General features: G+C 35.6%; 2 protein-coding genes across 7 annotated transcripts in view; both read left to right on the top strand.

The window, feature by feature from the left end:
- Positions 1–5263, top strand: part of LOC130927091 (plakophilin-4-like) — a 249057-nt gene extending 243794 nt beyond the window's left edge. For all 6 annotated transcript variants that reach the window (XM_057852634.1, XM_057852635.1, XM_057852632.1 and 3 more), the window contains one exon: positions 2503–5263. In XM_057852634.1, the coding sequence (XP_057708617.1) occupies positions 2503–2748 (246 nt within the window). In that variant the 3' untranslated portion in view covers positions 2749–5263. The remainder of the gene's footprint in view (positions 1–2502) is intronic.
- A 4846-nt stretch (positions 5264–10109) lies between these two features.
- Positions 10110–17251, top strand: dap1b (death associated protein 1b). Its single transcript, XM_057852966.1, has 4 exons — positions 10110–10241; positions 16534–16630; positions 16765–16822; positions 16921–17251. The coding sequence occupies exons 1-4, from the start codon at positions 10172–10174 to the stop codon at positions 17038–17040; spliced, it is 345 nt and encodes a 114-aa protein (XP_057708949.1). The 5' UTR covers positions 10110–10171; the 3' UTR covers positions 17041–17251.
- Positions 17252–18598: the final 1347 nt, after the last annotated feature.

An 18598-nucleotide genomic window follows, 5' to 3' on the forward strand; every position in this document is an offset into this window, starting at 1 on the left:
CTCCGTGTCAGTTGACCCGGGAAATTGTTTTCACACATAAGGGTTACCCGTGATTTTAACGGTGTTTAGGTATGTGTGAAAGGAGCTTCATTCAGCCTGTAGTTCTCTATTTTTATATGAAATTGCCTTTCAAGATGACATGTCTGTTCTTGCTGTTGGATTTTATCAAATAAATTTCCCCACAAAATGCGACTTATACTCCGGTGCGATGTATACAGGTAGTCCCCGGGTTACGACATACTCGACTTTTTTTTTTGTCGCATAAACAGTACCTTATTGTACCTCGAAGTATCTTATTCTTTACTTTATTAGTAAGAGGTGTTCTGTCCTCACCAAAATGTGAAGTTGTTCAGCTTTACAGACAGCAAACAAGGCAATTGTGTTTTTGAGGCTTTTTACCTTCTTCACATTTGACCATTTGTAAAGCTGTAACACGCTTATATTCAAAACGACACACATTTTTACAATAAAACACTTGACACAAAACAATTGGTGTTCAAACGTCGATCTAGTCTAGTCAAAACGTAAATTTAGTAGATTGAATTGTCCTAATTTGCCTAACAAAAGTCTGCTGTCTAAAATGCTACAAATGCTAACATATTGCAATTCTCATAGCAAATCGCTGACATGTAACTCCACAAACTGTAGCTGTAAACTTAATTACAAATGCATACACAAATATATATTAGCTGAAAAAACTTACAGCCTGATATGGGCCAAACCAGATTAAAGCTGTCTTTTCTCCATGTCAGACGTTTGAATCTGCAAAGTCATACAAGGCGACAGTCCAGCCAGACTCAACGCTGCCACGAGAGGGCAGTGTATCCTCCATCACTAAACAAACTACAATACTTTTGGACTTTTAGTATAGTTGTTTTGGGGTAGTTAAAGGGTTCATTCCGACTTACGCGGAAATTCGGGTTACGTCGCTAGCGTAGGAACGGAACTCATTCGTAACCCAGTGTGACTTACAGTCTGAAAAATATGGTACTTAATTTTTGTGATACAATTATTTATTTTTCAAATTTTCTTAATTATTTTTCACCTAAAACATTCTTTTTTTCCCTCTTCAAATTTTACTGTAATATGACAATATTCTAGGGGTGCACGATATCCATTTTTTGAAACCGATACCGATTATATTATCGATAACTTCCTGCTCCTCAAAGCCGATACCGATATCGATAACCGATAATAAATATATAATTTTTTAAATGTATAACCTGAGTTTTTGAACACCTGGAGGTCTAAAAAAAAAAACTAGTGGTGGATTCAACATAGATTTGCCTTTGATCTCATCAGATTTTTCATAATGACATCAACAAAATAGTGCGGTTCACTTCTGCACTGCCCGACAGCCAGCTAAGAATGAATGCACTTCCATAAACCACAAGGCTTGGTCTTTCCTTGCTTTTATGGGAAGACACTCGTCTTGGTATTGTGAAAGTACAACAGAAAAATACACATATTCAATACTCAATATACAACAAACTGCACAATAAACTTATATACTCAACTATTATATGTATAGCATAGCACGCTAGCTTGGGCTACTAAAGTACTGGCTGGCTTCTATAACACAACTTATGAAGTTCTGTACATATGACCCTTCACCCCAGAAGTAAACATATATTGCACATCCATATGTTATAGTAAACATAAAATACTTAAATATATTTCCGAGTTGGAAACGTAACAGAAAGCATTCACGACTGTCAATGCTCCCGCTAGACACCGCAATGTGTAAGTGATTGAACCAAACTACTGTAACAAAAAAATAGATGCAGTGAATTATTCTGACCAGCAGGTGGAAGCAATGCCCCGCAAATGGTCAACTGATTTCCCATACTAGAAACTGTAAAGCCAGAACAGTACATATTATCGGTCCTATTTGAAATGTTATTGGTTTTATCGGGATGACGTCATAAGTCCTATTATCGGACCGATAATTATCGGACCAATAATTATCGTGCACCAGTACAGTAAAGGTTTATTCGAGTAAAATTATTATTGTAAAATTACAACCCATAAAAGTGTTGTTTGTACTTTGGTGTAATGACAGTGTTATATGACAAAGGTTATATTTTCATGTATATGAAGCAAAAATATTGGTCCTAAATTAAGATTTCATGTCCACCTTTGCCTTCTACAAGGCAGCAAGCCGTTTGTTTTGTGTTCAAAGTCAGATGTCAATGAAACGGGCTTCTTAGTTTGCATGATAAATTTATCAATTATTAATTTAATTAAAAATATGTAGCTATTGACTTTTACATTAGTCGGATCTCCCTCCAGGCCTGTTAGGAGACCGTCATAAAAGAATATGAAACCATCCATGGAAATCAATGTTTTCTCTGTTGTGCTGTCTGATAATTGGATTGCACAAACTCATACTGCAAATGTTTATTCACTTTAAATAAAAGATAACATTATGACTTTGGGAACCATCTTATATCAATTGTTGATGAGATGTCGATAAACATTGCTCGCATCTCTTCCTCTCAGCCTCTGTACTACGCCGACGAGGTCGGGAGAAGGACTTACGACCCGTACAGGATGTACTTGCAGCATCCGCACGGCTACGACGACGCCTACGCGGACGAGGTCCTGGCGTACGTGCCCGCCATGGACTACGGCGGGCAGACTCACACGCTAAAGGCCACCAACAACTACGTGGACATTTACGCCAGCACGCGCAGGCCCTCTTACCGGGCCGAGCAGTACCCGGGATCCCCCGACTCGTGGGTCTGAAACACAAAGACGAAACGTGAACTTGGCTTTGTAAAGACTACGTGTGAAAGTGCGTCTGTTTGTGTGTGTGTGTTTGTATACAGTGGACATAATAGTCTACACGCCTCTGTTTAAATGCCAGGTTTGGGTTAGACCAAGACAAAGTCATTTCAAAACCTTTCCACCCTTGATTTATAACCTGCGGAACCCAACTGTAAGAATATAAATAAGAATTCTAAAGTGGACGTAAAAATTTTACCATAAAAAAATAATTTTGTGTGTGGAAGGCATGTGCTGGTATAAGATTTTGACGGTTTGATACCACGGTATCACGGTATTGCAATTATGGCTCTAAAATGTGTTATTTTGAGATGTATGGGTTAAAAAATGTTTAGATTAAAAGATTTTTAAATTTTTCACAACATATTTGCAAATTGGAACATTGACACAAATATAATGTTATAATACATAAATTTAAAAAAATAATAAATAACTGGAATATTTAATGTGAGTATTGTGACCTTCACATACTACTATTAATATTAATTTGGTGAATATTAATTGAGAACGAGAGAGACGCAGCGCATGTGTATGACTTGTATCATTATTTACACATTATATACACACGCACACCCTCTCTCAACACAGAACGTCGCATGTGCTGGTATGAGATTTTGACGGTATGATAACCTTAAGCAAAAATACCGCGGTTTCACGGTATCACGGTATTGCAATTATACCTGGAATATAATGTTATAAAAAATAAATAACAAAACAAATTTTAAAAAATGGAATATTTGATGTGAGTATTGTCACCTTCACCTACTACTGTTGATATTAATTTGTTGAATATTAATTGAGAACGAGAGCGACGGAGCGCGTGTGTATGACTCGTATCATTATTTACACATTACATACACACACACCCTCTCTCAACACAGAAAGTCGCATGTGCCGATACAGCGGTTTCACGGTATTACGGTATTGCAATTATAGCTCTAAAATGTGTTATTTTGAGATGTATGAGTTTAAAAAATTCAACTGAACAGGATTTTTCACAACATATTTGCAAATTGGAACATTGACATTAATATAACGTTATAATAAATAATAGCAAAACAAAATAAATAACTGGAATATTTAATGTGAGTGTTCACCTTCACCTACTACTACTAATATTAATTTGTTGAATATTAATGGAGAGCGAGAGTTAGAGACAGCGCGCGTGTGTATGACTCGTATCATTATTTACACATTATACACACACACACACACTCTCTCAACACAAAGTAGCCAGAGAGAAAAAACACCACAGGCGGAAGACTTTACAAAAATACGCGAATAGTAGTGAGTAAACTAGTTAGCCATCTTGGCATGCTAACTATCCAGGTTAACAGTCTCGTTAACAAGCTTACATTATAGTACATGTTTAGACACACAAAACACGCTGGACTGGTGGAAAACATTCATGACAGCGTTTACTTACCTTAAATTTTGTGTCAAGTGAGGGATGACATTGGTCACGTAAATGTGAAATCACGTTGGAGGTCCTGCTGTACTTCCTCCTTTAAGCCGCGTCCGTCTGTTTCTTTTCGGTAGCAGAAATACTAATACCTAATACTCGGGAGGGGTGAGCACTGCCACTCCAAGCCATTTGTCGCATAAAAATTAGCTAATACCCTACTGACGGAAAATTTTACGTGTTTTGAAACCGTGACGTTTTCATACCACGGTAAACCTTGAAACCGGTAACCAGCACATGCCTAGTTGTGTGTTTTAAGTCATATGGGTTATAGATCACGTTGTTTGAAAGGGTTTTAAAATGATCTTGGGTTTATTTTTGTACAGTACAAAAACTTGACATTGAAACAGAGGTGTGTAGACTTTTATATTGCCACTGTACGTAGTGGAGCGACAGCAGAGGGAATCATGGAATGTGTGCCTATAGAAGGGAATTAGTTTAAGTAGTTAGGGGGGTACACACAAAAACGATATTTGAGGTTCTAACCAATGGAAAAAAATTTGCAAGTGAATTATGACTTTCGATGGTAAGCCGAAACCGTTTTCGAGGCATATCAAGTACAAAAAAAAGGCTCTAAACACACACAAAAGCACAGGATAATTACTAGGGCTGCAGCTATCAGTTATTTTAGTAGTTGATTAATCTATCAACTACTTAGTTCGAATAATCGAGTATTCGGATTAAGAACATTTATTGCGTTGCAGAATCAATTTTAGGCGATGTAAAACAAAGGTTTGCTAAGATTGCACGTTCAAAAGAGCATTAAATGCAAATACAAAATAAGCTTAGCCTCAAACAGTATAGAAAATGAACGAGGGTCTAAGTACAACAAAAGAACAATTGTCTAACTTGGATAGCAAACGTCTGCTAGCTTAAATGCTATAAAATGTTGGGGGATTTTTCAAATGCTCTCAACAAATCGTTCAAATACATATTCCCACAAAAAAACTGATAAATAAACATAGAAACTAAATTACTAATGCATTAAAAAAAAAAAAAAAAAAAAAAAAAAACAATAGCGCAAACAAAAACTTAGCTTATGTTGGTCTTAACAGGGAGCAGCTGGATTCAACCATGTTAAATGAGTTATGTCGGATTCCAAAATCAATACAACTAAATGCAAACACATTCAAAACAAACCATTACAACACCACTGTAATTAAACGAATACTCGAGGCAGTAAAATTTGATTCGAAGCTATTTTCTAATTGAGTTAATCGATTAATCGTTGCAGCATTAATTATTTCAAACATCCAGGAAATATTCAGATTCGGCCGATCAACGTGTGTGGGTGTGTGTGCCCCATTTTAGACAAAAAAAAAACGCGGGGGACAAAACTGGACGCGACTGACAGTCCTGCTTTGTTTTAGATGTTAGATTTTTTTTTAGCAAACTTGTAAGGGCGTGAGTCATGTGATGCGAGGATCTGCAGGAAGGGTTAAGATGGAGGTTGTTTGTGTATGTGCCCAAGCCAACGTTGACGGACCCGGGGAAAGATTGTACAAAAGGATGGAAGTGTTAGCTGTACTTACTGTTGTAACCATGTTGTGTTTTCATGTAAATACAGTACACGTGGCCTGGTTTACACTCATCTGCACTGCTATACAAATCATGAACTTGTGCCATATTAAAGCTTTAGAGATACTGTATATCGAAATATGAAGAAAGTACGTGGACACGAAAGTGGCATATGTGCATAAGTCAAATATAAAATGATAATAAAAAGGACAGTTTTGTTTTTTACACCGTCGTGACTTTTTGGAAGCTCATATTACCTCTGAATTTATGAATTTAGAAAATGTGCATGAAACATCCCCCCCCCCAAAAAAATATTTCAATTACCGTATTGGCCTGAAATTTAGACTGTTTTTTCCATTGAAATTAGACTGAAAAAGAGGGGATTGTCTTTTTTTCGCGGCCGAGACGTTATACCCATTCACGACACTAGATAGCGCCAGATATCATTGAAGCGATGTTCTGTCATGACAGATCTCAGCTACTCTCAAGTTTAACCGGTTTGCATTATTTTGTTGCATTTTTCCTTAATCAGATTTGTTTCAAGACTACAGTTACAGTTAGACCTCAATTTGATGGTCAATGCAGTTATTGCAATTTTGCTGTTTTATCACAATAGATTGGTTTAATTACATTTCAAAAACCATTTACGAAGGTGATCACCCTTTAGTTTACATATTTAAATGTTCAGATATTAAGATTTGAATGAGGCAAAATAACATGCTTTTTCTCTCAATTATATTGTTATAATCATTTGTTTCGGATGTACTGTAATTATTTTGTGTATAAAAATTAATTTGGTGTTCAAAAAGTATTTTTTCAAACTTGAGTCCTGGAAAAAGAGGGGGTCGTTTTACAATCAGGGCCGTCGTATATTCGGGCAAATACGGTACAATCTAATTTAAAAAGATGGAATACTTGTGCTTTTAAGGCCTGCATAATTTTCATATACAGTCATGGAAGAAATTATTGGCGCCTCTGGAATTTTTCCAGAAAATACAGCATTTCTCCCAGAAATTAATGCAATTATAAATGTTTCCTGTATGAATGTGTTTATTTCATGGATGTTCATCGGAAAAACACAAAACAGCTGAGGAAAAAAAGTCTAAATTGACACAAATATTAACAAATAAAAAATAAAAAAAATAGACTGGACAAAATTGTTGGCACCCTCACCTCAATATTTGGTTGCACATCATTTGGAAGAAATAGAAAGCAATTGCTTCTTCTAACATCAACAAGTTTCATGCACCTCTCAGATGGAATTTCGAAACACTCTTTTGCGAACTGTTCCAGGTCTCTCAGATTTAAAGGGTGCCTTCTTGCAACAGCAATTTTGAGATCTCTACATGGTGTTCAATATGATTTAGGTCCGGACTCCTCGATGGCCACTTCAGAATTCTCCAGCGCTGTGTCTCCAACTATTTCTTGGTGCTATTTGAGGTATGTTTTTGGCCATTGTCCTGTTGGAACAGCCATGACGTCTGACACAGACCCGGTTTTCTGACACTACACCCTACATTCCGGCCCAAAACATTTTTATAGTCTCCTTATTTCATGACTCCTTGCACACTGTCAAGGCACCCAGTATAATTAAATAAAATAAAAGTACACATGATATTAATTGTTTTCCAATGACTTCATAATGATATTGATGGAGCGCGGGGCCGATTAATAGGGGGCATGTGTTGTTGGCGTGGCCGTCAAAGCTGACCGTGTGGAAGCACAGACTGAAAATTATTGTTAATAAATGCTTAAATCCCTGATTTCTTTATAGATATGGAGGCAAAATGGTCTTGATTCTTTGTAAAAGAGAAAAAAAACGGACTGAGCATTTATTTGACGTAAATATGTCGAAGTACGATGCTAGTCTGTTAGTCAATGTGGAGGCAGCCTTACAACAGAGTTTTTTACGTTGAAAATTCTTGTGAATAAATGCTTAAATCCCCGAATTCTTTATAGATGTGGACGTAAAACAGTCTCAATTCTTTGTTAAAAGAGCAAAAAAACGGGCAGTTAGCATTTATTTTACGTAAGGCGGCAGCCTTACAACAAGGAGCTTTTTACGTTGAAAATTCTTGAGTAAATGCTTAAATCCCCGAATTCTTTATAGATCTGGACGTAAAGCAGTCTCGATTCTTTGATAAGAGCAAAAAAACGGGCAGTTAGCATTTATATTACGTAAATTTGTTGAAGAATATGCCAGTCTGTTAGGCAATGTGGCGGCAGCCTTACGATAAAGAGCTTTTTACATTGAAAATTCTTGTGAATAAATACCAAAATCCCCGAATTCTTTATAGATATGAATGTAAAACAGTCTCGATTCTTTGTTAAAAGAGAGAAAGAAAGAAAAAAATCGAGCAGTTAGCATTTATTTTACGTAAATATGTCGAAGAATTATGCTTGTCTGTTAGACAATGTGGCGGCAGCCTTACAACAGAGTTTTTTACGTTGAAAATTCTTGTGAGTAAATACTTAAATCCCCAAATTCTTTATAGATATGAACATAAAACAGTCTCGATTCTTTGTTAAAAGAGCAAAAAAAAGGGCAGTTAGCATTTATTTTACGTAAATTTGTCGAAGAATGATGCCAGTCTGTTAGGCAATGTGGTGGCAGCATTACAACAAAGAGCTTTTACGTTGAAAATTATTGTGACTAAATGCTTAAATCCCCGAATTCTTTATAGACATGAACGTAAAACAGTGTTGATTATTTGTTAAAAGAGCAAAAAAAAACATACAGTTAGCATTTGTTTTACGTCAATATGTCGAATTAGATGCTAGTCTGTTAGACAATGTGGCGGCAGCCTTACGACAAAGTGCTTTTTACGTAGAAAATTCTTGTGAATAAATGCTTAAATCCCCAAATTTTTTATAGATATGAACGTAAAACAGTCTTGATTCTTTGTTAAAAGAGCAAAAAAAATGGGCAGTTATCATTTATTTTACCTAAATATGTCAAATTAGATGCTAGTCTGTTAGACTGTGGCGGCAGCCTTACAACAGAGTTTTTTACGTTGAAAATTCTTGTGAGTAAATACTTAAATCCCCAAATTCTTTATAGATATGAACATAAAACAGTCTCGATTCTTTGTTAAAAGAGCAAAAAAATAGGCAGTTAGCATTTATTTTACGCAAATTTGTCGAAGAATGATGCCAGTCTGTTAGGCAGTGTGGTGGCAGCATTACAACAAAGAGCTTTTACGTTGAAAATTATTGTGACTAAATGCTTAAATCCCCGAATTCTTTATAGACATGAACGTAAAACAGTGTTGATTATTTGTTAAAAGAGCAAAAAAAAAACATACAGTTAGCATTTGTTTTACGTCAATATGTCGAATTAGATGCTAGTCTGTTAGACAATGTGGCGGCAGCCTTACGACAAAGTGCTTTTTACGTTGAAAATTCTTGTGAATAAATGCTTAAATCCCCAAATTCTTTATAGATATGAACGTAAAACAGTCTTGATTCTTTGTTAAAAGAGCAAAAAAAAATGGGCAGTTAGCATTTATTTTACGTAAATATGTCAAATTAGATGCTAGTCTGTTAGACAATGTGGCGGCAGCCTTACAACAAAGAGCTTTTACGTTGAAAATTCTTGTGAATAAATGCTTAAATCCCCGAATTCTTTATAGATATGAACGTAAAACAGTCTTGATTCTCTGTCAAAAGAGAAAAAAAAAAAAAAAAAAAAAGGGCAGTTAGCATTTAGTTTACGTAAATATGTCGAATTAGATGCTAGTCTGTTGGACAATGTGACGGCAGCCTTACAACAAAGAGCTTTTTACGTTGGAAATTCATGTGAAAAAACAAAAAATATAATAATTACCTTGAATCCTCGAACAAATCACTCCTAAGACAATCCTTCCTGTTTGTATGCGGTACAGCTTTCATGCTTTTTCAACCTAAATCCGGCGTTGGATCACTGCATGTGTCGCTGCGACCGACTGCGAATAACTGAAGCGGATTTTGGGATGGTACCCTACTTGAAGGCGTGGCGCAGTGAAGGTGGAATCTGACCCGTTAATATTATTATGAAGCCGTCAATATCATTATGAAGTCTATGTGTTATTTATTTATTAACATTTTACCTATTAAGTAATGCGCTATTTGAACTATTTGAATAAATACATTAATAAATACATAGAATATTAATAAAAAAACAAAATATTGCTCGCGTGCATCTAATAAACTGTCCAGCTGTATTTTTTTTTTCCCAGTCATTTTTTTCCCCGCTGAAATGCACACGTGTCCAACGTTCTTGAAATAACAAGCTTACGTCACATTTTAAGGCGAGGCGGAGGTGTGGCTTTGGGCGTGTGACGTCAGCTGCTGTTCAGCCTATAAAAAGTGTGAGTCGCGCAGCATCGAGAAGAAAGTTTGTTTTCTTACCGAGAAATTTGGAAGATGGTTCACCCAGGCAGCAAAAGTGGCCCCAAAGACCCTCGCTTGCTTAAAGCTGGACACCCTCCTGCTGGTAAAATAATCATTTCTCAATGACTTCACTTCACTGTTAGTTGGTTTGTTTAGGTCGACTTTGACGCACTGAGCTTGCACTTGAATTAGAGTCGCTTGAAACGTGATTTATTGCCGTGTTATGGGGTTTTACTGAAACGTCTTCGATTTTTTCCCCACACTTATACGTTAGCTTAGCATAGCATTAGCTTTGTGTGTGTACCATATCCTTTTTGACTTGTTCATTTATGCTTGAGAGAGCAGTGACACGCTGATGGAATTCATGTGTTTTTGAAAGAGCGTTTGATTTTTAGGGGGCGGGGCTTTTAATTGCGGTTAATGGATTCTGCCTAGCAACAACTATGTGCAACGTCACTATACATTTTTCCCTGACATTTCTCACAAATATGAACCTAATTAATGGATAGGCTAAATAATCGATGCAAAGTAAATCTATTTATTTATTTTTATTTTCCCTTCAGGCATGACAAATCCAAACAAACATACAGCATTTATATGTGTTTACAATTAATTTAACCCGAAAAGAAAAAGCTGACGGAAGAAGCCGAAGCTTATTGAAACCCGTCCCCAGTATACCATATAGGACGCAGAAAATATCGAATATCAATTTTTGACATTCAGATTTCATAGTGATTACAAGTTTTTTTTTTTTTTATAGTAACCATCCCCTCTGATCTACTAATTTACTCTCTTATAATAACTTTCACGTGTAAAGTTCAGGTGATACACCGTTCGAGTCAAACCTTTGTTTTCAGAAAATACTGAAGAAACATTTTGAAAACTTCTGGATTTTATTAGCAAAATTGAATTGCAATATTTAAACGTATGGCAGAAAACACAGAGAAGACTGAAAAAGCAGTTTCTGCTCTTGCACCCCTCTTTAAAATAAACTCATAGAACAATATGTCTATATGCTGCCATAGCAGATTCATGGCGCATTAAGCCCCTGAACTATTTTTAATTTGTCCGTTTTACCCTGAAAACCCCAGTTTACAGACGTCACGCAACCGCTTTTGTTGCAACCCAGCCATAAAACGAAGGTAACTAATTATATTTATTACTCAAAATGTCTGTCATCTTTACCTTAGAATCGTTATATTGATGTCTAATATTTAGTTTGACAAAAACGACTTTAAAAAATTATTCACTCGCATATTTTAAACTTTTAAACAAATTACGTCACAATGAGAAATGTGGCGTCTGTAAAAAATTCACGGATAGCTACCTCATAACTATCATTTAATTGTATTTTTTTTTTTTCGTCGTTGTCGCATGTTAGATGAAAAAAATGATCCAAACAAAGAAAAATTGAAAAACGTTTAAAAGGGTAAATATATGAAAAAGAACATCTCGAACGCTCCTTGATGTCTGCGATTTCTGCATCGCGACCCTCGTTATTTTAACGTGTTTCACCCATAAAATCTTCCAAAAATCCAGCTGTGGCCATTCACATCTGTGTCTTGACACTCGATGATACGTGCTACATGGAATTTTTGGATCGAAACAAGGTAAGTACGTAATACTATCTCGTTAAAATCATGGAGTCTTTAATTCTGCTCTCGCGTGCTCTCATCTCCAGATAGGGTTTTGCTGTTTATTTTATTTATTTTTTTTTTTAAATCAAAATGCCCTCCTGTTCAAATCCCCCCCCACCCCCCCACCCCCACCCCCGAAAATTGAGATTTTAAGCTTTCCAATGATGTATCACACATGCGTATAGGACAATTTTGAAATTTGGCCAAATTGGGGGTCTCAAAGCAGAACTTGTCACCTGAGTGTTATCCGCCACATCTTAAATTATATCACCATACAAACATGTTAATAATTTCCCAGATACCAGACCGACATTGAATAAATGTTGATTTACCATCAAAATCATCAGTATGGTTGACGTTGAAATTTTCGACGTCAAGTGACGTTGAAAAAACGTTGTTCTATGGTATGTCAGGCGATGGTTGGGTTAACATTGTTTTGTAGTTGATCAACTAGTGTTGACAAATAGTTGGTTTATGATTGACCGAGAAATATGATTGAAAAAGTCATTGAATTATGGGTGAGCGGGTGTTTTGGTCAAAAACATAACATTGATTCAGCGTTGTTCCAATATTATTAATAATCGAAATGACGTTTACATTTGTAGGATTTCAATGTTGAAACAACATTAATTGAGGGTGAAAAAGTGACTTTGATTCAACGATATAAGATCGACAGCGGAATGTTGAGCCAACATCTTTTCAACGTCGGTCTGCTATCTGGGCTCTTAAATATCCAGTAGGGCTGTCCCAAACGACTAATTTTCTCCCGATTACTCAGCCGACTATTTTTACGATTAGTCGACTAATCTAATAATTAAAATTTATTTTTTATTTTTTTATTTTTTTTAAACTAATTTAGCAATGAAATTTTTGTTGACACTTATCAATTCACAAAAAACATATTGGAACACTCAAATTATTTATTAAAGTACAAATAAACACGTAAACAACAATAATAAATCACAAATAAACAATGAGTTCAAATGCTGATAGAATTAACTAGTGTAGCATCCCGATTGAAAAGATGGTCTCTTAAACTGATGGTTTACAACTTTTATTCCATCCTTGATGTAAACACACTGTAAGAGCTACGGTGCACACAAATAAAGCAACACAATTAGAAATTAACAAAAACTTTTCACCTTTTTCCTTTTAAACCTTATTTATATATCAATGAATTGCCTATATGAATTGCCTTTACCTTAATTTATTACCTTATCATTGACAATCTCTCCCTTGAGTGCAATCACTGTATATACTGTATATATTCATGACCTTTTAACCTTATATAATTTTCTATACCATAAAATAAACCATAACATGAAATAAACCTTTCAATTAGCATTAAGAACAATAGTAATAGCACTTATAGGCCCATTGTCAATGAAACATTATTATTTAGTAAGGCGACAGCACCCTCTGGTGTACAAAAAATGAAGAAAAAAAAAAATTACAAACTGCGTGAAGGCGCTTGAGGTGTTTATTCACGGCCGACGTGCAGCCAAGCTTGGCATTGAAGAGACAGGACAGAAGAGTGTACTCTCCTTTGTTTCTTTGAAATAAGGGAATGTTTTGGACACTCTGGTGCGCTTTTTTGGCTTTGTGCCGCTTTCCCCGCTTGCAAACAGAGCATCCGACATTCTAACTTTCCACGCATATATTTTTTTAACCCTTCATTAACCGTCGACGGGATGTTGTGCTCGTCGACGGATTTACGTAATCGATGACGTCGACTATGTCGACTAGTCGGGACAGCTCTAATATCCAGGAATGCAAAAAATACATTTTGTCTCTAAAATTTGTCTTAAGAGCACTCAACACTGTCTGTCTAAATAAATAGATTAAATATAACTGAAAAAAAGTCTTCGTCAGGGAATAGCAAAAATAGATTTAAAAAAAAGGTTTCCTTCAGGTAAAACACTACAGCTTTTGTCCACAAGCACAGCCAAACTCGACAAAAATGAAAACTTTTAACTTTGATCAAGGACGTAGGTTTGCATAGGGACGGTAGGGACACAACACTAGCAACTATTCAGGATGCTCAAATTGTCCCCACCAACTTTTAAGTAACCTCATTGCATCATGAGTTTAGTTATACAGTATAGGTAATTTACATTATCTCCCCAATTGTTGTAAGGATAGAATTAACCCTACCATTTTTAAGTGAATTATTTTCATAATGTTCAGACTTGACCCCTTTTCACTTGCTGAATATACCGGCTCATTTTTCCCCCCTCAAACGCACGTTTCATTGGCTGATGACTTGCCTTTATTTCTTAGATTTGTTTTTTTTTTTTTTTTTTTTTTTTTTTAATTATTTGCAGCCTACGCTAACATTTTTTCCAGATAATCATACATTAATCATAGTCGAGGTAAAAAAGTGTTTTGTTGAGTTTAGGTGTTCTTTTTGTACAAAAACGGTAGTGTTTTACCTTGATGAAGGCTCCATTTTTATTTTTGTTATACCCTGACTAAGAATTTTTTTCAGTTTTATTTCTTTATTTAGACACACTGTTGAGTGGTTTTAAGACAAATGTTTATTTTTTTTTTGCATTCCTGGATTGTAAGAGATCATAAACAAGTTTGTATTGTGTATGTTAATATAATTTGAGTTTTAATATTGCAAATTGAATTTGTTACAAAAATTCAGACATTTATTAATATACAAGTTTTCTAAATGTTTCTGTAGTAGTTTTCAAAAACAAAGGTTTGAATCAAACGGCGTATCACCTGAACCAATACATGTGAAAGTGGGTCAATCCAGATTAATTTCGCATTGATCATTTATCAATTATTTAGGTTCATATTTGTGACAAATGCAGCCCTGACCCCTGTTCACCCAATCTGTTTGGTCTTATTAATGTCCCGTCCCCAGCTAAAAGTATACATGCAGGTTATGCCGTTATATCGTCCCTACCGATGTTGACACCAAATCTACGCCCTTGACCTCAATTCTGATTAGTTTGCCATTATCTGAAAAAAATGTCTGCATAGGCTGCAAATAGAAATATTTTAAAATAAATATTGTAGAAAATATATTTTTTTTAGATAAATGCAAGTCAATCAAACGTATGTTTGAGGGGGAAAAATGGACCGGCACATTCAGCAAGTCAAAAAAAGGTAAATGTATGTATGATGAAAATAATTCTGTTAATAATGGTAGGGTCAATTCTATCCTAAAAACATAGGGAAGACGATCTAAATTACCCATTTCTGAAGTAATGCAAATAAGGTTGCATAAAAGTTGGTTGGGACAATTTGAGAATCCTGAAAAGTTGGTAGTGTTATTTCCTACCATCCCTATATGCAAACCTAATATGTAAATATATTGGGGAAAACACAGAGGTGACTTGAAATTCTGCTCTGCCAAATTTCAAAATTGTCCTAAATGCATGTGTGATACATAATTGGAAAGTCTAAAATCTTAATTTTCTGGGGGAAGAACATTTTTTTAACATGAGGGTATTTAAAAAATAATAATAATAATAATACTTTAAACAGCAAAACCGTAACTGGAGGTGAGAGCATGAGAGAGCATAATTAAAGACTCCATGATTTTAACAAGATACTATCGCGTACTTACCTCTTTTTGATCCAAAAACTCCACGTGGCATGTATCACCGAGTGTCATGACGCAGCTGTGAATGGCCACAGGTGGATTTTGGGGGGATTTTATGAGTGAAACATGGTAATATAACAAGGGTCGCTATGCACAAATGGTAGACATCAAAGAGTGGTCGAGATTTTCTTGTTCATATATTTACCCTTTAAAACTTTTTTTTTTCTTCTTCTTCTTAACCTCCCACCCAATTATTCTTTGTTTGGATCGATTATTTATCATCTAAATATTGGGGAAAATGCGACAGTAAAAAAAAAAATACAATTAAGCGATAGTTATGAGGTAGATATCTGACTTGTTTACAGTCACTATTTTTTTTATTTGTGACGTAATTTGTTTAAGATATGTGAGTGAATAATATAAAATTTTAATAATCAAGTCTTTTTTTTTTTTTTTTTTTTTTTTTTTTAACTAAATCTTAGAGATCAATTAAGGATTCTAAGCTAAAAATGACAGACATCTCGAATAATAAATGTAATTCTTTTTATGGCTGGGTTGAAACAAAAGCGGTTGCGCGACCTCTGTAAACTGGGGTCTCCAGGGTAAAATGGACAAATTAAAAAGTTTGGGAGCTTAATGCGCCATGAATCTGCTATGGCAGCATATAGACATATTGTTCTATCAAACACCTTTGGCTTAAAATACAGCAGTTTATTTTCAAGAGGGGTGCAAGAGCAGAAACTGCTTTTTCAACCTTGTTTGTGTTTACTGCCATATATATAATATATACACGTTTACAGTGTTTTAACTCAAACTTGTTTCAACACACTGACTTTTTTTTTTTTTTTTTTTTGCCTGTAGTGCATTTTGCATTAAAACACTACAAAAGTTCTCATAGATAAAATATTTTTTCCCCAGATGCTAGCTATATACAGCTTCTTTTGACATGTTATTACTATTCTCGACCTCTTGCAACACAATTCTTTGCACAACTCCATAAAAAAATCAAGGTACCACTTTCAGAAATAATTGTCACAATATGGTATGAGTTCATTGGCCAAATTGATTAGTTGAACTTCGTACTGTGGTTTGGGATCACATGTAGTGTTGCCTCATCTTTCTAAAATCACATGATGACTTCAAGTTTGAGGGTATTTCCTTGCTCGCAGTAATTTCAAGAACCCTTGTGTTGTAACTAGTAAAGGCTGGAGGCAAGAGAGTGGCTAAAAAGGGCTTGGAAGAGGCGGGCACTCATGGAACCCTAGAGAAGGAGACCAAAAGGCCTGACAAAAACAGGTAGCTACCCTGTAACAGCGCTTGTCATTTAGAAATGGATGGAATTGGCTCACATTTTGAATGATGACTTTGAGGATGAAATCTCTGGTGTACCTAATTTTGTGGTCAGTGCGTGAATATTTCACTTCTCTCAGGTCCGGTGCAAACAGGATGCAACAAGTGAGTCTTCTTCTGGCAGGAACTCTAGACAAGGTGAATCTTTTTCTTGAAAGGTTCAAAATTTATATAAATAGATACAAAAAGTCAGTTTTTTTTTTCATCGTGATGATTTTAATTTATGGCCTCGTTAGCTGAGCCACGACTTTCCTGAGACGCCAGTGAGTGTGAGGCACAGCAAGGTGCGACCTGCTGTGGAGAAGCCCCACTCTCCCCGTCTCACCTTCTGCATCCAGCAGCCAAGGAAGTTCTGAAGAAGGCTACCTTGATGTTTTGTAACACTTGTACATGGGCTGCTTCTTCTTTCAGCTATGTGTGCTTCTATTAGCTTAATGGCTGTTGTACAACTTTCTTGTGTGTAAAATGAAGATTCTGATGTTTCTGATGTTTAAAACGTTGTCTTTTCTGCCACGTTTGTACTGCTTGGCATGTTATGCATTTAATAATAAAAACTAGATTTTGGCAGTGTTCTTGCAATAACTCGTGTTTGCCAAAGGGTGGCGACAAATGACAAGTACAGGAAATGCAGTTTAATAAATAAATAAATAAATAAATAAATAAATAACATGTTTGGAATGATTTATGGATTTTTTTTTTAAACATTACTACAAAGTGGTTGCAATTTAAACTATTTATACCTGTTGTCATGAAGGAAGTCTTTGGCAGATCAATACAGTATGGACAACGTTTTAGACTTGGATGCCAAATTAACATATAGTAAATGTGTACAATACTATGAAACTGCCACTAAGTGCTTCTCAATTATTTTCTGTTACGCCCCCCATAGGAAGACGTCAACGCCCCCCCAACTCTCTGCCGCCACTATAAATATACTGTATTATCATTTGTATATAAAATTCTTATTATAAGTACACCCCAGCATGACATTGTGTTTTTAATATTAAAAGAAAAAAGTAATATAGATCAACTTAAAGTGTAAAAAAAAAAAAAAAACATAGATACTGTAAAAATTACACTCAAGATACATTTTTTGACCGTTTGATACAGAAAATTAAAATTTACCGTAATTTCCCGAATATAAGGCGCACCCGTGTAGAATGCGCACCCCAAATTTACTTGTAAAATCTAGGGGAAATTATTGTACCCGTTTATAACGCGCACCCTAATTTTAGCACCAATAAATAGAAGAATACAAGAAAACAGAGCTTGTGTACAGATACAGAGATGTCATTTTACTGACTGGTGAAACACAGCTCAAGCATAGCGCTTTGGTAGTTCAAAACATTAACGTGAACTGACAATATTTACGGTAATAATATGATTTGACAACTTCTCCAACTTACCAGAATCTAGGAGAAAACAAAACAGATGTGACTTTTCTTATAAAGGCTGCTGTATAACTTGCTCGTTTCCTCATGATGAAAAAATGTTTCTTCCATGGATTGATACGGTAAAATGAAAGTGAGAACGTAAGTCGGAAATCCGTGAGAGCTCATAGCTGTCAGCACGAGAGTAACAAAAGGAACTATTGTTATTTGGGTTTGAGTTTCCCGAGGGACCGATATAGTTGACGGACACAGGAAGTGTGTGTCCTTACATTTGTTATGGTCCGAATTGCGGAGCTGCAATAAACGTCGACTCAAATGAGTTCAAGAAACTAAATTCTGTGCTTTATGAAGAGTGAAAAAAGCAGAATTTAACACAGACGAAATCATTCGGCCGATTAGAGTGAAGTATTACCGAAACAAAACGGTGACGTCACGTACCGTAATGGTCGGCAACGGGTGGCCGCATACGTTTCTTCAACACAACATGGCCGTGTCAATGAAAAAAAATCGGTTTATATATATA

Source organism: Corythoichthys intestinalis, chromosome 12 (assembly GCF_030265065.1).
Source record: "Corythoichthys intestinalis isolate RoL2023-P3 chromosome 12, ASM3026506v1, whole genome shotgun sequence".
NCBI classification, from domain to species: domain Eukaryota; kingdom Metazoa; phylum Chordata; class Actinopteri; order Syngnathiformes; family Syngnathidae; genus Corythoichthys; species Corythoichthys intestinalis.

What these genes read in the sequence shown, in the direction of transcription:
- dap1b (XM_057852966.1), top strand. Translation starts at nt 10,172, where the DNA reads ATGGTTCACCCAGGCAGCAAAAGTGGCCCCAAAGACCCTCGCTTGCTT. An exon ending in AGCTGGACACCCTCCTGCTG is followed by an intron (nt 10,242 to 16,533) that starts GTAAAATAATCA and finishes TGTTGTAACTAG; the next exon opens with TAAAGGCTGGAGGCAAGAGA. An exon ending in TGGCAGGAACTCTAGACAAG is followed by an intron (nt 16,823 to 16,920) that starts GTGAATCTTTTT and finishes TGGCCTCGTTAG; the next exon opens with CTGAGCCACGACTTTCCTGA.